General features: G+C 38.0%; 4 protein-coding genes across 10 annotated transcripts; 2 read left to right on the top strand and 2 right to left on the bottom strand.

Annotated features, from left to right (window-relative positions):
- Positions 1-766: 766 nt before the first annotated feature.
- Positions 767-4,586, top strand: LOC21388183 (probable protein S-acyltransferase 6). Of its 2 annotated transcripts, none has more exons than XM_024175797.1 (6): positions 767-1,381; positions 1,510-1,740; positions 2,201-2,383; positions 3,082-3,390; positions 3,584-3,817; positions 3,921-4,586. In XM_024175797.1, the coding sequence occupies exons 2-6, from the start codon at positions 1,624-1,626 to the stop codon at positions 4,362-4,364; spliced, it is 1,287 nt and encodes a 428-aa protein (XP_024031565.1). In that variant the 5' UTR covers positions 767-1,381; positions 1,510-1,623; the 3' UTR covers positions 4,365-4,586. The 2 variants fall into 2 exon arrangements, with proteins under 2 accessions (XP_024031565.1, XP_024031564.1); XM_024175796.1 differs by having other exon boundaries at positions 3,058-3,390.
- Positions 4,587-5,209: 623 nt separating this feature from the next.
- Positions 5,210-8,359, bottom strand: LOC21388182 (potassium transporter 5). 6 transcript variants are annotated; one of them, XM_024175812.1, is made up of 9 exons: positions 8,239-8,359; positions 7,576-8,089; positions 7,131-7,444; positions 6,921-7,035; positions 6,582-6,836; positions 5,955-6,477; positions 5,676-5,814; positions 5,635-5,644; positions 5,210-5,557 (listed from the first exon to the last, which is right to left on the bottom strand). In XM_024175812.1, the coding sequence occupies exons 1-9, from the start codon at positions 8,341-8,343 to the stop codon at positions 5,232-5,234; spliced, it is 2,301 nt and encodes a 766-aa protein (XP_024031580.1). In that variant the 5' UTR covers positions 8,344-8,359; the 3' UTR covers positions 5,210-5,231. The 6 variants fall into 6 exon arrangements, with proteins under 6 accessions (XP_024031580.1, XP_024031579.1, XP_024031577.1 ...); XM_024175811.1 differs by lacking the exon at positions 5,635-5,644 and having other exon boundaries at positions 5,663-5,814; XM_024175809.1 differs by lacking the exon at positions 5,635-5,644 and having other exon boundaries at positions 5,210-5,609.
- A 2,417-nt stretch (positions 8,360-10,776) lies between these two features.
- LOC21388181 (U-box domain-containing protein 44) lies at positions 10,777-14,517 on the bottom strand. Its single transcript, XM_024175790.1, has 3 exons — positions 13,559-14,517; positions 13,025-13,322; positions 10,777-12,853 (listed from the first exon to the last, which is right to left on the bottom strand). The coding sequence occupies exons 1-3, from the start codon at positions 14,129-14,131 to the stop codon at positions 11,262-11,264; spliced, it is 2,463 nt and encodes an 820-aa protein (XP_024031558.1). The 5' UTR covers positions 14,132-14,517; the 3' UTR covers positions 10,777-11,261.
- Positions 14,518-17,946: 3,429 nt separating this feature from the next.
- LOC21388180 (indole-3-acetic acid-amido synthetase GH3.17) lies at positions 17,947-20,098 on the top strand. Its single transcript, XM_024175793.1, has 4 exons — positions 17,947-18,239; positions 18,337-18,438; positions 18,574-19,388; positions 19,506-20,098. The coding sequence occupies exons 1-4, from the start codon at positions 17,947-17,949 to the stop codon at positions 20,096-20,098; spliced, it is 1,803 nt and encodes a 600-aa protein (XP_024031561.1).
- The last annotated feature ends 3,238 nt before the right edge of the window (positions 20,099-23,336 follow it).

Below are 23,336 nucleotides of genomic sequence, written 5' to 3'. Positions count from 1 at the left end.
TCAAAGAGTGGATGAAACAAGAGACAGAAAAGAACAAAAGAAAATGGACATGAACAAGGAAGTAATGACTAATTCCAAGAAATAATAACTTTTTTCAAAAAGAGAAAAATAAAAATAAAAAATTCTACAGTAAAGATAAGAAACGAAAAAAAAAAACTTTATTGGTAAGACTGTATTTCTAATCATAACATATATATTTTTTTCATTTTAATGTAATTTTAATTTAATTTATGTTTAAAAGCATGAACTATCTTATTATGAATTTAAAAAAAAAAAAATTTAAATCTCATTTATTTTACTAATTTATGTTTTATTATTATAAATAATTTTTAAAAATAATTAAATTAAATTTATTTATTATAATAAAAAATTTTCATATAAAATCTTATTTTTATTTAAATTAAAAATTAAAATCAACGTATTAAAATCTCATTTTGATTTTCCCAAACACACTTCGGGAGTTGAGAATGCGTCGCTGTCGTGGAATTTCTTTTTGACTCTCTTTTCCTTTCTTTTCTCTTTTCTTCTTTTGCCTTTTTTTTCTTTTTTTTCCCCCGAAATAAACAGTAATGACGGACAGAGAACCAGAAAAAGAAAGAGAGAGAGAGAGTTAGACAGACATCCCCGCCGGCCGGCCCTCTAGGCTGCTTTCTATTCTTCATTTGTTTTTTTCTTTTTTCTTTTTTTTTTTGTGTTCTCAAAATAAGAATTAAGAAAATAGGAAAGAAGGGGAAAAAATATCATTTGTTGAATGATAAAAGAAAAGAAAAGAAGAAGAAAAAAAAAAGAGGAAAGAGACGAGGGGTGTTATGAAACTTTTGACTTCAGAAGTGATGGCAGGCGTACGATGTGGCATGTGGCATAAACTTCATTTAAGTTCTGATATTAATTTGTAGACTCAACACAACAGCCACTGTCCGCTTTTTAAGTAGTTTGGTTTGCTGCAATGAGCTCCTCCGTCTCTTATTAACTTATTCTTTTTAAAAAAAAAAAAAAAAAAACTCAGGTGTGAATAAACCCACCTCCAAAAGAAAAGAAGGAAAAGAAAAAAAGAAGAAGAAGATGAAAAAAAAAAGATGGTAACTTTGAAACATGGTCAGTGCAGAGAGAGGAGACTTTAAAAGAAAAAGAAAAAGAAAAGGGTGAAGATTGATTAAAATGAACTAATTTAATTGCTATTTGCAACCACAAAATTTCCATTAGTTTTATTTTGAGGCCTATCTCTCTCTCTCTCTGATTCTCAGTCCTTGGCGAAAATAATAATAAAAATGATAACAATAATTGAGAATTAAATCAGAAAATTGAAGCCTATTTTTTTGGTGGGGGCGACCATTAGGGATCCAACTCGGCGCCGGCGGGATGATGGTCTGGTCAGGTTGAGGTACGTCCTCAAAGGATATATAGAATAGAATGTTGTGATTTCTGATCTCCCAAATTTTGTTGTGTTTTGTTTTTTGCATTTCCCATTTTTCATTCAAATTTTGTTTCTTTTGTCTGTGAATGTGATAGATGGTCAGCCATGGTTTGCGAATGAGGGAATTGGCCATTGCATTTGCATTTGCATTTGCTGCTAAATCACAAATTCACAATCAAAAAAGCTAACCCAAAAAAAAAAAGAAAGCAATGAAGGCCAGAAATGAAGTTCCTTCAGACTCAAACCGCCACATCATTGACAGCCATCAATATCAATACGAATATGATCCCTCCATCCGAGTTTATCAGCTTTGGAAAGGCAGCAACGTAAGCCTCTTCCATCTCTCTCTCTTTTTTCTTTTTCTTTTTCTTTTTTATCAATATAATATAATGCTTATTAAATGTTCTTTTGGTAATGTTTCTTGTGATTCTTTTATCATAATTTTTTGTTACCATGTAGTAGGGGGAAAAAAAAAAGAAAAAAAAAAAGAGGAAAAAAAAAACGAACTGAATCATGGTCATAATAATGTCCTGCTTCTTTCTACAACTTATTAATCCATGAGGCTGGCCGAGTTTTAGTGGGCATATGTATCTACTTGAGTCTGTTGATAAAATCGTTTCATTTCATGATGTATGATGTGATCATTGCTTGTCTCACTTTCAATAATCTATGTGTCACAACAACCAGTATTTGAACTTTTGGTCTATCAGATCTGAACCCCACAAGTTTCTGAAGCGTTTCTCCCTACAGCCTAACAACCAAATCATTTTGCATTTTGTGTTGCAGAGATTTTTCCTCAACGGCAGACTTATTTTCGGTCCGGACGCGAGATCGTTATTCCTCACCGTGTTCCTCATCCTTGCTCCAGTGATCCTGTTCTCCGCATTTGTTTCTCAAAGACTCATTGTTGAATTCCATCACAATCTCGGCAATCTTATTGTCGCCATATGCATTATCTTCACCATTTTTGTGAGTTCTTCCTCTTCAATCTCTGGTTTTGCTACTTCTCTCATCCAAGTCTTCTCAATTGCTTTTCTTGTGAATCTTTCACATTTTTTAAACTATTAAAAAACACTTACAGTTAGTTTGTAATAGTATATGCTCTGGTCACAGAACAAAGGAAATCCCTTTACTATTTTACTTGTACTAAGTTTAGTTCTTTTCCTTGTATCTTCAAAACAATATTGCTAAAACTAGTGAACACAAGAGGGAGCCGAGGGAAAAGAAGAAAATTTCAGTTTCTTAGTACTTGAGGGCTGTAAGAATATGAAATCTCAATTGCTCAAAGCAAATGACTCCAAAAGATTTAGTGCCACTCTCTCTCTCTCTCTCTTGTGTTTGTGAAAACAAGCAAATGGTACTACAGAGTTTGTTATTCATGGAATTGAAAATTTCCTGGGGAAAAAAAAAAAAAGAACAAGGAGGAGGTAAATGATTTGTACTCGTGACATGAAGACCTCGTGAGAAGATAAATGGTTTTCTATAACTATATATCAAATGATTGTTCACTTCAGTAGGAGTGTTTGTCTTGCTGTAATTGTCCTTTAGAAAAGTTTTGAGAAAGTATGAAAAGTTCTATCCATGTTCCTTATAACACATAATTTTGCACCATTGACCTTAAACAAACACTCTCATACTTGAAGAGTTTGGTTATTTTACTATTCCAGGTTATTATTCTCCTCTTCCTTACATCCGGAAGAGATCCCGGCATTATTCCTCGCAATCAGCATCCTCCAGACCCAGAAGAGGGACATGTTGGCTCTAGCATCTCATCTGATTGGCCGTCAAATCACGATGGAGCTCCAAGTTTTCCCCCCACAAAAGATGTTATAATTAATGGGCACATAGTTAAGGTCAAATATTGTCAGACGTGCATGTTGTATCGCCCGCCCAGATGCTCCCATTGCTCCATATGCAATAATTGTGTTGAGCGTTTTGATCACCATTGCCCATGGGTGGGACAGTGTATTGGGAAGGTATGCATCATTAGTAACTCGTCTTATTCAGAATCCCCTAATTTGCCGATTCATCACAATTTTTAATTCTTTACTGCATGATCGTATTAAGTTTCTTTCAAACTTACTTAAACAGTTATATTCGGTTCAATTTTCTTTACTTTAAGATGCTTAACAAGGTTGAATTGATTTTATGGTTTCTTTTTTCTTACAGAGGAATTACAGATTATTTTTCATGTTTGTCTCCTCCACAACCTTGCTGTGCCTTTATGTTTTTGCCTTCTGCTGGGTAAACATCAGGAAAATAATGGATGCTTACCATTGTAATCTCTGGAGGGCTTTTATGAAATCTCCAGTCTCAGGAATTCTGATTTTCTACACATTTGTAGCATCTTGGTTTGTAGGGGGTCTCACCGTATTTCATCTCTATTTAATTTGCACCAATCAGGTTCCTATGTCATCTTTTTATCTTTATTCTGTTTGCTGTTCTGATTGCCTCTCTCTCTCTCTCTCTCTCTCTCTCTGAACACAAATCTTCTACTTCTGTGCAGACAACATATGAAAACTTCAGATATCGCTATGATAGGAAAACAAATCCTTATAACCGTGGGTGCGCTCGCAATTTTGTGGAGATATTCTTGTCTAAAATTCCAAGCTCAAAAAACAATTTCAGGGCTAAGGTGAAGGGGGAGTCATCTTCTGTGTCCAACACTCCAATGTCATTGGGGCATTTGAGGAGCCTGGAGATGGCCAAAACAAGTATAGAGATGGAGATGGGAAAGCGACATGGTGTTGCTGCCGAAGATTTTGAAGATTTACAGAGTCAGATGGACAGTGTTGGTGGATTGGAGAGGTGCGGTACCGAGCCAAAACATCATACAAACTGGGATCACAAAGCTAACTGGGAAATTACTCCTGATATACAGATGTTGGCTGCAGAGTTCGGTATGGGATATGGTACAACGGACAGACAGAAAATCCACGGACGCCTTTGAAGTTTAATGGTCTTGAGCTAGTCCTTAATTGTCCTTGAGCATGAACTAACTCAAAAGTTGTTTTTTTATTGCTCTGTTTTGTCATTTCATATTTTGCAAAGGTAGAGATTGTAGGTCCAGGTACATGCTTTTTTTGGGTGATTTCTGTAATGCAGTGGTTTATGATGAGGATTGGACTGATTAAATGTCGATATATTTATTAATGTTGAAGAAAGAAAGAGAAAAGAGAGAATATTATATATACTATACTTGGTTCATCAATAGTAATTGTTTTTGTTTTATTTTATTTTATTTTGGGGAGGGGCATTGTTTTGTATATTGGTTTCCTTTGGGTAAGCATTACAACACAGAAATGCCAAGTTGAGGATTTTGTTTAGTTAGTTATGCCCAGCATCTGTTGAAGAACCCATCAGCTGTTAATGCGTGTTAATAAATGCATATTATTCCTAGTTATGTGTTTTTGTTAAGGTATCAAAATCATGAATAAGGTCTTTGTGTGTGTATTGATACAATTGGCTGGGAGTAACAAGTATAGGACACGATCCATCTGATGCAATAGTTATAACCAACATTATTATGAAACTCCCTCTATATATATATATATATATAAATGTTGCTTACTTGTACATTAGCTTATATATACAAGCACAACGCAGTCAAAAGCCTTTAAAAAAAAAATAAATAAATAAAGAAAGAAAGCTGTTTGCAAGCCATACGTCACTAGATCATTCACAATGTTCTTATTCATGATATGCACAAGCACAACACAGAAACAAAAGCAGAGAAAAATCCCGTTTATAGTATGAAGGAAGAGGCATTAATATTCTCTGACTTGGGTAATTGATCGTTATGATGATCTCTCAAAAGTCAAATCTCATAAGTCATTCCGACCCTGAGAAGCCTGGCTGAAGGAATGGCCATGACCTTCTCTCCCTGCCTGAAGTTCTTCCTCAGGAAACTGTAGGCGTAATTCACCACAACCTTCTTCAAAAATGAAGACTCCTGTGAGGCCACCACTTGGGTTTCTCCCAGCAGATACACCACTCCCTTCTCCATTGCCTGCTGTACAAACTCCATCTCTTCTTCTGCTCCCTTGGCCACGGCCTCCACGGGACCCGATGCAGGCACTATTCGGCTAGAGGAATGCGTGGACTTGTTGAATGATCGAATGGAATTGTTGCCAGACGAATTAGCTGATGAGACGGAGACGTGATCATGATCACGAGATGCTGATGGCAGCGCCTCCTCAACGTGAACCGTTGATGATGACGATCGTCTTGCTTTGTGATCATCATTGCCGCTATCTCTGACTTTATCTTTGTGTTCATCTTTGGTTTCGAGCTGTTCTGCTTCATTGATGAAGCTCTCATGTTGGATGAATTCCTTGAGCTGCTCCACCAATTGACGCTCGAACTCCTTGGGCTCCCCAAGCACGTCGTTGTAGCCGTACCTAGGGTGTTTAAAGAATCGATCAAGCTAAATAAATAGATTCTTATTTGAAGTTGGTTTGGTTAATTGTTTTGAAAAAAACCTTGTTTATTCATTAGTTTCTCCAAACTGACTCTACTTAACAAGAGCCCCTAACCATACCTCACCACGCAACGGAACATGCGGTACTCCTTGGGCTCCACTTGGCGGAAGAGAAAGCGCTCCTCCAAGGCAACTTTGCTGATGGGAATGGACTTGATGGAGACGACGACGAGAACGGAGTGAATAGAAGGGATGTGGGTGATGAAGTGGGTGAAAATAGGAGGAATGCCCTGCACTAGCTCAGAGTAGAGAAGCCCCATTCCAGGGACCCGGTTTATGTTTGGGCTGCCGGCCAATTCTCTCACGTACTCACTGGAAACCTTGTTCCTGAGCTCGTACATGTACCTTTCCTTGTGAACGTAGTGCCAAATCCACATGACACTCATGAGGAACAAAGAAAACACCAGCGGAAGGAAACCGCCCTGTGTGAACTTGTACATCACCGACGACATGTATATCACCTCTATCGACCCGAACACCACAAAGAAGAGAGCGATCAGCCATATGCTCGTCTTCCATATCACCAGCATTATCAGCGTCACCAGACATGTCGTCAGCACCATTACCGTCACCACGGCGATTCCTGCATATGCACGCACTCAATCATTATATTGGTCAAATTGAAGCCACAATCATGAATTAGCTTAGATTAATTGCGTATGCACGCACGGTGCGTGCCGTAGGTACCATAAGCGTTGCCGATCTTCTCGGTGGTCTTGAAGGCAGCGGTGACAATAACACAAGCGATCATGAGCAAGTAGTTGACTTCAGGAATGTAGACTTGACCCTCGTACTTTGCAGATGTGTGAACCACTTTCACTCTTGGGAAACAACCCAAACTCAGTGACTGTGATATTATTGAGAATGCTCCTGATATCATTGCTTGGCTCGCTATGATTGAAGCTGCTACTGCCACCACGAACATCGGCCAATATAGTGGATCTGCACTTACAGTATTCCATACAATTACATTTAATTAAACACTAGATCAACAAAGATCATTTATACCGTATTATCATTACCTACCCGGTATTGACTTGTAAAATGCATCAGAGACCTCATCAGGGAACTTGCGGAGGTAAGCGGCTTGCCCAGCATATGCAGTCAATAACGCAGGAAATGCGATGCAAGAAAAACTCAGCTGCATATTGGTCATGGTTGGTATTAATTATTACTTATAATTAATATTATTTGGTTTTATCTAGCTACTACTTATAATCAATGCATCTTACTTACTTGAATTGCAGGGATGTTGAAGTGACCTAGGTCAGCAAACATGGCCTCCGTCCCTGTTATGCAGAGAAAGATTCCACCAAGAGAGACCCATCCTTGTCTTCCATTTCTCTTCATGTACTCCACTATGTAATATGGATTGAAAGCGCGTAAAACACCAATATCATACTTGAACAAGTTGTAAAGACCGATGCCACTGAGGAACGAAAACCACACGAAGATTATCGGAGCAAACAATGATCCTACTTTGTCAGTGCCGAATCTCTGAACCGAAAACAGAATCACCAAGATTGCTATGGATATCCCCACCACCACGTCTGAATATGTGTGTACACGCGTTTATTGATATTTCATGGCATTGCAATACACATTATAATACGCACACACAATGTTAATTATCTTGATATACCAAGAGCTCATGTCGATAGAAAAGTATGTAATTAATCACCTTGGCCGAGAGACTTGATGCCGCTGACGGCGGAGAGGACGGAAATGGATGGAGTAAGAACGCCGTCGCCGATAACCATGGAAGTTCCGGTGATGGCGACGATGAAAAGCAGGAGGTGAGAAGTTTTAGTCTTCTCGAGCATCTCCTTAATCTTGAGAGCCCGTCGCAACTGGTTGGATGGAGTTTCAAGTCTGTAGTTCGAGAGCTGCCGGTCTTCGGGTTGGTAATTGGGAATGAGGCTGACCTTGGCGTAGCGGCATATCAAGGAATAGAGAGCGAAGGTCCCACCGTCGCCATTGTCGTTAGCCCACAAGACAATGAAGACGTACTTGAGCATGGGAACAAGAGCAATTGTGTAGATGATGAGAGAGAGAACACCAAGAATATCATCTCCATTTTCAATGCTTCCTTTTGTGAAAGTGCTTGCGAACACGTACAGTGGAGACGTCCCTATGTCCCCATACACGATCCCTATGCTCTGAAATGCTAATATCAACGTCCTTCTCCAGATCCCCTACAAATTACAATCAATTTATAATATTCCACATGCATGCATCAAATTAATTAACATCATCATCTTAAATTAATCATATTGATGCAGATGATCGAACCAACAAATAACGACAATATTAATACTGCTAGCTAAAACAGTTTTTTAAGTACCCCTGAAGGATGGTTGTGAGAGGTAGTCATGGAGACCCTTCCAGCCTCCAGATTGAGGGAGTCCACTCGGCGTAGCTTTGCCCATGATGTCTTTCTATCTTTCATGTTATTATTATTATTATTATCATCAACTTCTGGAGTGCTATTTTCTACTACTACTGCTTCCTCTTTTTCTGCCATATTCTTCTTCTTCTCTTTTGCAGCTTTTTGATTAATTTGCTTTTATGTTTCGCTGCACCCGCTTTCATTTATAGCCATCTCACCATCCAAATAATATTGCTTCTTTTTTTTTAAACAATTTATTTTCTTAATCACTATAGCTATTTACAATGTATTATCAAATTAATTTGTTATACCAAGTACATTGAGTAAACGTGCCAGCTGGTTTTAGTTTTTAATTTGGCTGCTGCATGACGTGTTCATTTCTCAAATTCTTAATTAGCACTTGTTAACTAATATGTTTATACCAATTATCAAGAATCGGAATGAATACATGTACATGATATTCTTAATTAAGTTTCTAAAGTCAAATCTAGTTTGCAAACAAATATTTAATCAATTAATTAGTTCAAAGCAGAAAGAGCCAAATTAATTTATAAGCAGTTCAAGGCCAATAGTTTATAATTAGGTCCTTAGGGACTTGCCCTTGGAACCGTCCGTGCATATATCATGTACTAATTAATAACGAAACTGGTTTCTGAAAAGTGCTAATTAAGCTGCTAATTTCAGGAAAAGGCCAAATGTAAAGTACGGTACTATTGCTGTGTATTATATGTATAAATTTAATCAACGCATGAAAATGAATATATATATATATATATATATATATATATATATAAAGTACCTAAGAAATTCTTCTACCTTTCCCACACGTAATATGGGAATATGGCTAACAGGTTGAGCACTTGAGCTCCTAAAGTAGTTGACTTTTGTATGGTATATTCTCAAGCTGAAAATGTCAAAATATTAATACCGAATTTTTAGGCAATTAATTTCTCTGCCAATAATATTACTTTCACTCATCAAAATTGTTTATGTTCAATAGAGTTGTGTGTGGTGGTTTTATTTTTATTATTTATTTATTTTTAGTTGGAGAAAGGTTTAAAGCTCTACAAAGTTGGATGTTGTGTATTTATATGAATCAACACATACTACATTGTCACTAAATTAAAGAAAAATACGATTACCAGTACACTAACGTGTTTCACAGGCAGAGTTTATTGTAGATTAGATAATTGGGAAGTGGAAATCATGTTCATTAAAATTATTAGAACTTGATTATAAACCTTCAAGAAAAACCCATTTGCACTAGATACAAGTTAATTTTTTTAAGTTCAATCATTTTGCATAAATTAGTATTCTTGTCAAGATTAATTAGTAACACTTTGCAATTAAATAAATAAATTAAATATTAATGGAAATATGGCATTGCTGAAGTCATGACAGTGAACCTAAATATGAGAAATGTTAGTTAAATAGAAATTATTGCAATCATCAGCAATATAATAACAACTTGATTGAATTCTGAATGAATAATTTGTTAAAAAAAAAAGAGCAATAATTGTGAAATTTAAGGGAGTTGAAATCTTCATACACGGAAGGTGGGCGGTTAAGCCGTAATTAACTTATGAATACGTTGACCTTTTTTGGTGTTTACTGTAACATGCTCGCTTTCATTTCAGCCCCCAAAAAAAAAAAAAAATGGAAAAAATGAAAAAGTCAGAAATGACGTGAGCAAACCAAGGAAACTCAAAAAGAATTCCACTTTTCAGCAAAGGATTAGGTGAAACTTTTTGAAGGCATGGGCGTTTACGTTGTTCTTTATGTTGTTTTGCGCTCCAACGACTTTTGGTGTTGTTGTTGAGAGATTTTCCCCCACACCGGAAGGAATCAAGAGCGTGACATATGCTGTCTTAATGGTGACGATTGATTGATTGATGAAACCATATTAGTATTGCTATTAGATCAGGATTCTAATAGGATCGACGAGTCAAGGGGAACCATCGAGATAACATTGACCGAAATACATACAACCAATTCAGATATTGAGTTCGAAAGACTCGAGGTTCGGTCTATAACAGATAGTTTTTTGAGGTTCGACGATCAAAAATATGCCATCTCTCAAACATATGACGGCGCAATCTGCTGCATTCTAATTAACTTTCGAATCATGGAGAAGAAGCAAAAAAAACATTAAAATAGGGGCTTAGCATATTGGTGCTCATGAAAACAAGTTTCTTGCAGTTTATATGACTTTGGAAGTGTCGGACAATAAAATTCTAAGAAGGTACGCACCCAATCACTTGCTCAAAAAGTATTTTGTGACCATATAAGTTGTAAAGCATTCTAAGTGATATATAGCTTGGGAAGAAACAAAAGACCAAGTACATCATTATTAAAGAACAATAGAAAACATACATTTAACGGGCAGCGAGGGTAGAACAAGTCAAATATTATACACAATGCATGGCCTGTTCTTTCATAGAATGGATAGTATGGATGCAATAAGTAAATCGAGTGCAAAATATAAAAAAAAAGAACTCACATGTTACTTTTATGGTCAATAGCAATATATTTAAGACCCAAAGGCAACGAGAGATTCCCCAAAAGAGGAGAATTGCTTTATCTATGACTATGAGCCTGTTTTGGTTGGCAAAAAGAAATAAATAAAGGGACTTTGACTATCTATATAGCATATTAGTCTATAGCTTTGATAGTCACCTGTTTGTCGAAATGTTATTTCATTTGACTGTAAAATTTTCACATGATATTGATATGTAAGTTCAACCAACACAATGGCACCTAATCTTTCTTTCTCTGACAAATTCAACGTATTTTTCAGCTGTGTTGTCCTATAGATGATATATGAACGGCTCCCCTACTTCTTACCTCAATAATCTGATATCTGTTTGATGTTGTAGCTAAAGTTCAGTCATATACACACATCTCTATACTTCTTACATGTAATTCTCTTTTACTCCTAAGCACTGAATTCAACAAAAAAAGAAAAAAAGGGGTCAAGTTTAGAAGTAGGAAGATTGCTCCGGAATGACTCCCATCTGCCTAAGCACCAAAGCAGCTTTTTTCTTGAGTTCAGTGTCATGAAGAAGTTGGATAAGGATCCTTTCTGATCTCTGAAATGTCTGTTCACTCATATGTGTATGTTGAAGGATCTTTTGGAAGAGATCCAAAGCTTTGCTTTTGGCAGATGAGCTTCCCTTCTCCAAGACTTGCAGGAAGGCCACCACACCCTCGCTATCCACAATGGTAGAAATCGCGCGGGATAGTGTGGCGTGGTCTATTAACAGTGTCTCAAGTGCCATCAGAGCAGCCTCCGCCACCCCAGATTCCACCTCGCTCAATGTCTGCACAAGTGGCTTCACTGCATCCACCTTGACGAGGCAGAATGTGTCTCTTTCTGCGCAGGCAGAACCGTGAATAGAACATAAACTTGTGCTCGCGGATGGGGCTAAGCAGCAGCAACCACCACTATTCGGGAAGAACTTCATGACATAAAGCAGAGGAGTAACGGATTTTCTGGATTGGCTTGTCATGGTCGTCCCATTGGAGACTAATAGCCTGGTTGATTGAGATAGTTGGGCAAGCGCCATGGCTGTGTGCTGCTTCGCTAGCGAGCTTCCTCTAGATAGGATGCGAACTAGCGACGGATACATTTCAAGTTTCCCCAATTGCCTCTTAAGTTCAGGATTGGTAGGTTCTGTGTAGCGCAAGAGTGCCGCTAGAGCATTTTCTAATAGACATGCATCTGGCCTGGCTGCAGCTGATGTTGCTATGCCACCGCCATTTTCACCGTCCATGCTGCAAATCACCTCATGAATGGACTTGAGCACTTCTGACTTGCGCAGTATTTCATCGATTATAGCATCATTATTGGGGAGCTGGCTTATGATTCTGGCAGCAGAAGACCTTTCTCTGATGTCTGACGAATTGGTGAAGATTGCTGCCAAGGTAATAATGGCAGTTTCCTTTTCAGGAGAGTTAGGTGGCAATGGAACCCCATCAGGATGACCTTCAGATATGCAGTTTATAAGCTTCATTGCCCATCTTCTGACCGCAGGCTGTTCTCCACGAATGGAAGAGAAGAGGCGCGCAATAGCATCCTCATCCGTTCGGATCAGATTTCGAGCTGTCTCTGATTTGTAGCTAAGTTCAACCAGCAGGTGCAAGAACTGAATCTTGGTTTGCCCATCAGCACTGGCTACATGCTGCAACAGTAGACTAACGTTGTGCTCTGATTGTAGCTCCTGTAAGCCCTGATATTTTTGGAGCTCACGGTCCTTACTAGCACCAACAAGTAGAGCAAGAATCTCGGCGGCTTCTTGTTTCAAGCTCAGATCAGAGCCAGCATATGAGATGAGAACCAGCAAATATGGTATTGTAACAGAGTCTTTTAAAAGCCGCTTTACCATCTTGTGGTATGATAGAAGCTTCTGGATGGACTTGAGGCAAGCAGATTTGCAAGCTGGGATGCTTGAAGAGAGCATTTGGATTAAGTTGTGTATGAATTCCTTGTCTTTCAAGTCCTTAATGTTGTTCTCCTTGAGTGGCATCTCTGTCAAGGCTGTAGCCATCCATGCTCTTGTTTCTTGAGGTCCTAAAAGAAGAAAAAATTTATCATTTTGTCACGCGATTAAGAACAGTATCTCCAATTATAGTGCTTACTTCATGTGTCAATCTAAAAATTTAGCATTTGAATAAGGAAATCGTTCTTAAATTTAATATTATAACTAACATTATAATATGACACATGCTATATTTTTTTAACCTTGATTGAAGCGAGCAACAAATGGCTGGAAGTGCCCGGCTCCGGCCATCTTGACAACAAAATGGGTGTTAGATGAGATGTTGCACAACACTGCTTGGGCTTTCTCTGACACCTCAACGTTGTTGTTTTCTACAAGAGAAACTAAAATAGGAATGCAGTCTATTGCATTTCCTATTTTGTCTATTAATATTTCCTTTTTTGACAGCTCCAACAGAACTGAAAGGGCGTCAGATTCTTGTCCACTTTTGCACAAGTGCTTCACAATGCGGCGAATTGCCCCTGCTTCAACAATTGCTTCCTGCAAGAACCAAACCAACAACAAAGAGACATTTTCACGGTGTTAATAGGTTAAAAATTAAATGGTAGTACTGTTGAGAAAAGTTGAAATGATTTATATACATGAAAGGACTTAATAAGTTAATTTTTTGGGTTAAGTCGGGCTCAATTTCACATGTGATTTCTCTCCCGACAAGTACTAGTGGGATAAAATGAAATAAAAAAAAAAAAAAAAACCTCCATAATCTTGTTTCTTGCCTTTTGATGGTCATCATATTTGGCTAGATAAAAGAGGCATTTCAAAGCTGTTGCAGCATTGAACCTAGTGTCTTTTAGGATTTCGACAAACGAGGATGTGAGTCCTTGTTCCGCAACTCTGAGTGAATATTTAGGCATTTGCATGAAATGCTGCATCTCCTCTAAGGCCTTGTTTTGCGTAGAGTGGTCACCAGATTTGATTCCGAGAACCGCGGCTTGAAATCTTGAGTCGAGGTCTCTATGCTTCCACTCGTCTATGGAGCTCCGAAGCAGGAGGTTGGGCGTAAGATCCATAGCTTCAAGCTCACATCCACATTTTGGGCATTTATTATTATAATCTCCTTGGCCAAAATATTCTTGAATTGCACTTCTCTCAAAGCTGTGGCCGCATAGAATTGCTACTGGGTCTGTCATCACCTTGTTGCTTAATGGACATCTAAACGAACTAAGTGGTTGCTGATCTTCACGTGCAGCTGACCCTGATTCAACGCTCCTGACCATTTCTGTATCGTACAACAACCCTATCAACTGAGAAACTTGAACTGCTTCGCCCTGCTTCTTTTGTACCTCCATTTCCTGCTTCAAGAGTTGAACCTCTTCCTTAACCAACTGAACACTCAACTGACTCCCGCAATCTTCTCCATAAGCCGGTGAGCGTGGTCTCGATTCCTATCGTCCTGCGACAACAAAAACTCGTGCTGGTTTCTGGTTTTTTAATAGATCAGATCGTATTGGCTGTGAAGGCGTGGCATGTTCACGCTTTTTGGTGGTCGTCCAATTCAAACTTAAAAACTCCAACTCAAAAGTGATGAGGATTAAGAAGAGGCAGACAAAACAAAGAAACCTGGGATTGGGTTTGGATTAAGCATCAGATAGGAATGGAGTTGAGGTTGGAGGAGACTCCATTTTTGTGTTGTTGACGGGCCAACAGCCTGAGGCCTCAGAGACCAGATAGCAAAGACGCTACTAAAAGTCTTTGCTTTTCTTTTCTTTCTTCCTTTAATACCCCAAACAAACAAGGGAGCTTTTGAGTTTGTGTTTACCTACACGTACCTTTTTCCATTAGTACGGAGGATTATTTTTTTTTTAATGAAATTTAAAAAAAAAATTTAAATTTAAGTTATAATTTTATTTAAGTTCATATTTTTTTTAATTTGAGTTTAAATTTAAATTTGTGGTTAAACTCGAGATTTAAATTTTTTTCTTTAATTCTGATTGAGATGATTAATAAAAAGACAAATAAAATTATATACATATACCCTATTAAAATTTTTCTTCACTATTGAGTTTTTATTAAAATACTATCTAAATATAAATTTAAATTTTGACACACTCAAACACAAATTTAAATAAATTCTTAATTTAAATCATAACTTAAATATACATATCTAAATATAAATTTAAGTTATAATTTTAATTTAAATTATAATTTAAACTTAACTTAAAATTATCACTTAAATCATCGACTCAAAAATGTAAAAAACAACCCCTTAGTTTCCTCTTGATTTCCAAGTTCCATCCCACACCGCACACACACACACAAAAAAGACTTTTTCCGTGCCCATTGTACTTTTTTTTTTTTTTTTTTTTTTTTTTTTTTTTGTGGTTTTCCGTCCCCTTTTTTTTTTTTTTTTTTTTTTTTTTTTTTTCAGTGTGAGGTGTGAACACGTAGTAGTGCAGGTGATTGCTTAGAAATTTCATTTTTCATGGAGAAAAAGACTACAAATTCCATAATTTTCTCTTGAAATAAATATTGACCACTCTACAGTTACTTTATATAATAGAGAGAGAGAGAGAGAGAGTTTGACATTCAAGTCAGGACTCGGCAGGTTGTCCCAAAGACAAAAAAGGCTTTTGTTAGTCTATTAATTGTTTATTCCAATTTTTTCAAAGCCGTGTTTGCGTCTTTGCTGGTGCCAACCTATATTATTTGGAGACTCACTGGACTGGAGGACCTTTTCTTTTTCCTTTAACTTTTGTTTTTATTTCCATTAATCTCAATTAAGTCCAATGTGTCCACCATTTCAAATGAAATCACCATCCCATTTCCCCAATCCCTTTTTTTTTTTTTTTTCTCTTTTGTTCTATTGGCTATCTGTTTGACAATCTCTTTCTCTCTCTCTGGTCGGCCAATTTGTCTCTGCTCCAAAACAAACCTCGTCTTATTACTGATTAAAATATTGAGGTTCTGTTTATTTTACCGATTTAAATTTAAAATTTAAATTTTGTTATAATAAAAAATTTTTAAAAACAGTCACATTTAATTTTTTTATTTATTACAATAAAAAGCTCTCACATAAAATCACATATAAACTCGAATTAAAAACTCGAATCAACGAATTAAATGGGCTCTAAGTCATGGCATCCTAAGGTCTCGTTCATTTTGCCGATTCGAGTTTTCAGTTTTAGGTTTTTACATCAGAAAATGTCACGTCTAACTTTTTCGACTACAATTAAAAATTTTTAAAAAATGTCGTATCTTAACCCGAATTAAAAATTCGTATCCGCAAACGAGCGAAGGTTAAATCTTGAAAAAAACAACCCTGTTTTCCTTTGTGTGTGTGTGTGTGTGTGTGATGCATGCTGCACAAAAGAAAAACAAAGTTGTTTGGATTTTCTCTGACAACGTAAGGATTTTATCAACTCAATTTGAAGGTTATATGGATATATTAGTATAATGATTTTCTTGTTGTATTATTCGACGCTGTTGGCCGTTAGGAGCATTCCTTGCGTGCATTGCATGTAATAGAAGATTCAATATATATCACTTGTTAGCCTTACAACTTCACATGCGGATATATACATACATAAATATTGATCGTGTTAACCAAAACTACTTTCTTTGCTAACAAGTGTTAGTTAATGTTATATCAATTGATTCTCAAGTCGATAATTGCATTCTATGAGGTATCCTGAAAATTCGGATTTAAATTCAACACCTTCTGTGAGCTCGACACCTCCCTCAAAACTCAACCGTATATCTTGAACCCGACACCTCAGGTCAAAAGTATGCTCAACTCGGCCTTTTTTGGGCCTGGTATCTAAGGGCATCGTTTTCACATGAGAAATAGAAGAATCACGATCCCCCCATGAGATCCGAATGGTCATCAAGGGAAGCAGGAGTAAAAAAAAAAGGTGATGGGCATTGGCTTTTCCCCGAAGAAGAGAGCTAGAAGTAGACAGTAGCCACTTTGTCATATTGAAGCCAAAAAAACAAAAACAAAAAACAAACCACGGCCCCCCAAATATATAATAATCCAACACACACACACACGCACACAGAGACACATATATATGTACACATTCATAAATATAAACTGCATGTTATTAATAATCCAATCATAATTTTGATGATTTCAGAAGTAGGGCCCTCCTTGAGATGACACATGATTCGCTAGCATTAGAACCCTTGTCTGTATCTTACTCTCTTATTATTCTCATTTTCCATTTACTGCATGTTATTATATATGTTTCTTTTATTTATTTTTGTTTTTTTTAGGAGGGGCTCAAAATCAAAATGTGACATCAAACGGCTTAATGAGGTCATGTGTTATTGATCTAGACAGTGTATCCTATTCCCCTCCATATGTAGTGTGACTACTTAACCCAAAAGGGCTGCTTCAATTGCACTTTCATTTTCGTTGAGAAAATGAGAACCAACGGCTTTAAATTACACTTTTCATTTACACTTTTAATTTTTGCTTCTAAAGATGCGTTATTATTGAATATAGTTATTAATAATATTACTGACCAAAGCTTATCTCTAGCATATGGATCTTGTACAATTACAAAGTTTGTCTAAGATTTCGTATTATTTTTCTTTTGATCATCCTATTATAAGGCAAGCTTATTGGAAAAGCAGCCATGTCTTCTAGGTAGTTTTGACCAATTATTCAATTTTCTTTCAAATACCATTCACAAATTACCAGACAAGGCCACGTGTGTAGGACCTCCATAACTCTCTGCTTCTCTTGCATTTCTTCCCTTTTGATTTTTATTATTATTATTTTTTTTAAAGAAGATTTTTGAATATACATCAATTCCCAAAATCCCCTCCACAATTTGTTATTTAATGGTTTTCCCCCTCAGCCACTCTTATCTGCTGCTACACTGAGGCACTTCCAAATTCAAACAGAAGACAGAGAGAGAGAGAGGAAGTGTTGAAACACCAATATGGTTCCTTAATTTGTTATTGTATGGCAGTTACTCTGTCTTTGTTTTCTTGCTTAACACATCTCCATTGCTATTGCTTTTGGCTATTGTTGTTGTTGCTATTATTTTTTTTTTGTGTTTGTTTTTTTGAAAAAATATTCAGCTCAACCCTTTAGAAGGGACGTCTATTATCATGTGGTAATTAATCAAAAGGTTTGAGTTCCAATTAAAGGAGGATGTCGTTGCCGAGCTATGATCCAAACGACAATGAAGCTGGTATTAAGCTTTTGGAGGAACTGACAACAAATGCAGACTTAGTACAACAACAGGTCTTGGAAGAGATACTCACCACAAACTCAGACACAGAGTATCTCAGTAGCTTTCTCAATGGCCACTCTGATAAGCAACTCTTCAAGACCAAACTCCCCATTGTTGATTACCAAGATATCCAGCCTTATATCGAACGAATCGCTCACGGTGACAAATCACACATCATTTCAGCCAAACCAATAACCGAGCTCCTCACCAGGTAACACAATCAGAGTATTGTTAATTGGATTTATTTGTTAATCATATGCATACATACATACATACATACATACGTATACTAATACACATGTACGCAGCTCGGGAACTTCAGGAGGGAAGCCGAAGATGATGCCTTCCACTGCAGAGGAGTTGGACAGAAAGACATTCTTCTACAATCTACTTGTGCCGGTCCTGAACAAGTGAGACGAGTCTACTTACATTACCGACACATAACAGTAATAAATACCAGTGTTTGTGTTTTGGGTAGACATTAATGAAACAGTCACGTAAATAGACATTTATGTGCAATAACGAAAAATAAAATGAAAATTCAGGTACGTGGAGGGGTTGGAGCATGGGAAAGGAATGTACTTGCTGTTTGTAAAACCGGAGATTCGGACGAGTTCGGGGCTAATGGCGAGACCGGTTCTAACAAGCTACTACAAGAGCAGCAACTTCCGAAAGCGGCCTTTCAACCGCTACAACGTCTTCACCAGCCCTGATGAGACCATACTCTGCCCCGACACCAAGCAGAGCATGTACTGCCAGTTGCTCTGCGGTTTAGTGCAGCGCCACGAGGTTTTGAGAGTCGGCGCGGTTTTCGCCTCTGCTTTGCTGCGCGCTATTAAGTTCTTAGAGGATTTCTGGAGAGACTTGTGTTCGGACATCAGATCAGGCCGTCTCAGCGACTGGATCGCCGATGGCGGTTGCAGGGAAGCACTATCTTGTGTTCTGAAGAAACCGAATCCAGAGCTGGCGGATGCGATTGAAAGAGAGTGCGGCGGCGGGGGGTCGTGGGAGGGGATAATTCGGAGAATGTGGCCGAGGACCAAGTTGGTAGAGGTCATCGTGACGGGGTCCATGGCTCAGTACATCTCAACTCTTGAATTCTATAGCGGAGGCCTGCCTTTGGTGTCCACAATGTATGCCTCTTCGGAATGCTACTTTGGCATCAATTTTAAGCCTCTGAGCAAGCCTTGTGACGTCTCCTACACTCTCATTCCCAACATGGCCTACTTTGAGTTCTTACCACTTCTCAATGACCGCGACCGCGACTACTGCAACGGCCAGGTTGTGAAATCCCAAGCAGTCGATCTCGTCGATGTGAAGCTCGGTCGCTATTACGAACTTGTGGTCACAACTTTCACCGGTGGCCTTGACTTCTTAATAACTTGTTACATATGAAATGAATCGTCTTTGTTCATTATTAGGATTGTGATGTGTTTAGTATAATTAATTTGGTGAAACTGCGTGCGTTTATGGTCAGGGTTGTACAGATTCAGAGTGGGAGACATTCTAATGGTGACGGGATTCCACAACAAGGCACCTCAGTTCCGATTCGTGCAGCGGAGAAACGTGGTGCTGAGCATCGACACCGACAAGACCAACGAAGAAGACCTCTTAAACGCCATGAACCGAGCCAAGCTGTTGCTTCACCCGCTGGGGCTGCTTCTGACCGACTACACCAGCTACGCCGACACCTCCTCAATCCCGGGCCATTACGTGCTGTTTTGGGAGCTAACTCATGACTCCTCCAAACCAAACCTCCTAGTACGTGATTCACTCGACAGTTGTTTGATGGAGGAATGTTGTTGGAGTGTGGAAGAGTCGTTGGACTCGGTGTACAGAAGGTGCAGGAGAAAGGACAAGTCCATCGGCCCCTTGGAGATCAGAGTTGTCCGCTGCGGTACCTTCGACGCGCTTATGGACTTGTGCGTGTCTCGGGGATCTTCACTCAACCAATACAAGACTCCGCGCTGTATTAAATCAGACGAAGCCCTTCACATTTTGGATTCAAGAGTTGTCGCCAGATTTTTCAGTCCAACAACTCCCTCCTGGGAGCCCACCCCTTTGGATTAATATGATCAATCAACCATTCGCCTTCATTCTATCATTTTCTTCATGTGACTCTCGTCATTAATTACCTAGTGTACTCTTATTCTGTGATGATTTATAAGTTTTGTTTAATTCCTGTAAATTTTTTTTTCAATTCAATAATATATGATTATGATATTTATGAAGCAATGTTCGTGCTATCTATGATGAATTAGTACTGGTGAGATGAGTTCTAAAACCCGAAAGTTTAAAGAGCCTCCCTATAATAAATATGAATATTGCTATATCTATAATATCCCTCCCCACAACTGCAAGAGGAGATTGATCATCATGTGCTTAATTATTTGGAACTAATAATAATGTCAGTTTGATGACTATCGCTCCAATCCATCTGGATTGTGGAGTGGAGAAATTATAACTATAAATATCGTCTTAATTTATGCAGATCAGAAAGTGATGAAGATATTGAATGCTCCTTTTTTTGTTTGTTTGTTTGTCATGGACAAATTAAACCTTGGGATGTTTTGTCATTCAATTCATCTTTTATCCATTATTAATTAGTACTAGTATTAGTTAACGCGATCGAATTTATAACATCAATCATATAATGTAATATACTATACATATATATATATATATATAATAGTAGAGTTAGGGATGAAAAGGCAGAGGCAAATTAAATGAGGCCACGACTAGTTATTTGGGAGGGAAATCATGAAATAATAATAATAAGAATAATAATAATAATAATAATAGTGTATATATGTGTGTGTATAATGTTATTTGGGAGGGAAATCATGAAATGATAATAATAAGCTAAGCAAAGCAAAGCAAAGCATGGGGATGGGGATGGGGGGACAATGAGAGCAACCGCCAACCCAAGGGCAAGGGGCCGGGCGGGACATAAATATTTAAGAAAATAAAAGCAAAAGGGGAGATGGATGAGTTAGAGAGCGAGCATGAGGGGCAAAGGCTTTTGGTATTTGTCTGGTCATGCAATGCATAATGCATTTATTAGAAACCATGTGGTCTTAACCACCACCAGCTTTACCCCATTATATATATATATATATATATTCATAATTCACAATATTTCAGGCCTCTAATTTCTCATTCTTATTCTCAATATTTCTCATTCTAATAAGCTACGTGCCTAAAGTAAGGCCCTCCTTCTATTATACTTCCCCTCCCCTCTGCCCTCTGGAGTCTGGTCATGTGGTGTGTCCTGTGTATGGATGCTGCATGCGCGTGTTTACACCCAATATTATATTATAATTCATATATATATGATGTGATCCACAAAACTCTCTCTATATATTATACACAGCAATGTTTAACTAGCTACCCTAGCTAGTGTGCTAATATATGTAGAGGATAACATATATTTATAGGAAATGTCTTTAGTCCGGTAGGTATAAAATGGCTGACTGATCCGGTTAGACAATTGTGACCGAGATTGGAATTAAACGGTGTAGATTTGTTTCTTTGTTTCTCCAAAACCTCTCACTTTCTCAAATGCACGCGCGAGCAGCATCATTCCCAAATCTTATTTTCTCTCGACCTCCCTCGACCTCCCTCGACCTTCCTCGAGCTCCTTCGACCTCCTCCGCAGCCAGATCGGCACCGACGAGTTCCGAGAGGCGGACCGCGTCCCGACAACTCCCTCAAGCAAACCCACTCCTATCTCCTCCTCCACCCTGACATTTCCTCTCTCCTGAAACACCACCACTTCATCCTCTGTCTCCATCGCCGCTTCCTCGAACGCCTCCGCAGGGGTGTTGCCGGAGGTGACTTCCGACAGGCCGACAAGGAGACCCGCCGCCTAACGACCACTCCCACAACCAAACCCACTAACATTTTCTCTCCCCTCAAACACCACCGGTTCATCTTCTCCGCCTAACACTTCGTCGATGGAGATACTCCCGAGGTAATCTTCCAAACATTTTAAATTGTACAGCATTTGTAAAAAAGAACTTAATTATACCTCGATTGTAGACTCGAATTATCTGGAAAATGGAAAAAATGGTTAAAAGGGGGCGTTTTGCAGAAAATTGTAGACTCGAATTATCTGGAAAATGGAAAATCGAATTATCTCCATTATCAAGTTACGCAGAAAATTGTAAATAGAGGGGACATTTTGGAAGATAGAAACACTATGGGTGGGTCGAATTTGTGGTTATTTGAAGCTAATTTTGATTCGTTGCTTCGATTTGGTAGTTATAGGGTTTGTACATGTGGTAAACAAAAAACCTATTGGGAAAGTGAAACGTCCCAATAGTAGAAAACTTATATAGATGCAGTACAAGTGGATTCATTTATTATTTTTCTGAATAACTATGAAACCGAAGATGTTTACAAAAAAGTATTAGTTGATTTAGTATTAGTTGATTTAGTTGAAAGAGTATTTTACAAAAAAGTGAAAACCGAAAATGCAAGTGGATTTATTTTTGATTTTGCTGAATAAGTATGTAGGCGTGGATGTTTGTGGATGCTACAAGCTAGTATAATTTATTCGAGTTGAAAGAGTTTTATACTAAAAGTGTGCTATGCGATATATCGTGTAAGTAGTATGAATAAAATTGTGTGATTATTGCTATTGTCATCTTGGTGTTTCTTGTGGGTTTTTAATTTTAATCTTTTGGAAAAATGTGTTGAGGACAGATGCATCCTGTGACATGGGAAGCATAAATTAAGCTATGGTGACTAAACGGGGTCGTAAAAGGCAGAGTGTGGATCATGTAGAAGAGGACAAAGAGCATTTGTCCACTTCGGTTTCTAACCAAAAATTAAATGTACGATGCTCCCCACTGTGGTTTGGTAAGATGTGTGCTCATTTTAGTGAGCGTAGAAGGGCGTTGGTTAAAGGAATGGGGTTTGGGGGGTTGTTGGAAATGGCTAGTGTGCACATATGTCACAAATTGATTATGTGGATGGTGGACAACTTTAAAGAGGAGGATTGCTCATTGACTATTTGCGGGAAGACGTTTGTCCTCACAACGGAGTTGTTTGGTGAAGTTATGGGGTTGTCTGATGGGGGGGACGACTTTGAGCAGCAAGGCACGGATGAGGAAGTGAATAATTGGAAGAAAGAAATAATGGATGGAAGGAGGCACCTACAGTTGTCTGATTTGGAGGATGACTTGTTAGATGATAAGCATCCTGATGACATATTTATTAGGAAGTTTTTACTGTTTGCTAGTGGAACTATCTTAATGCCAACAACAACTGTTGTGGTTGGAACAACCATACTTTCTTCCATAAA

This window comes from Morus notabilis, unplaced genomic scaffold (genome assembly GCF_000414095.1).
Source record: "Morus notabilis unplaced genomic scaffold, ASM41409v2 Scaffold344, whole genome shotgun sequence".
NCBI classification, from domain to species: Eukaryota; Viridiplantae; Streptophyta; class Magnoliopsida; order Rosales; family Moraceae; genus Morus; species Morus notabilis.
Note: the sequence above shows the minus strand (reverse complement) of the source record. Positions and strands in the feature narration are given on the sequence as shown.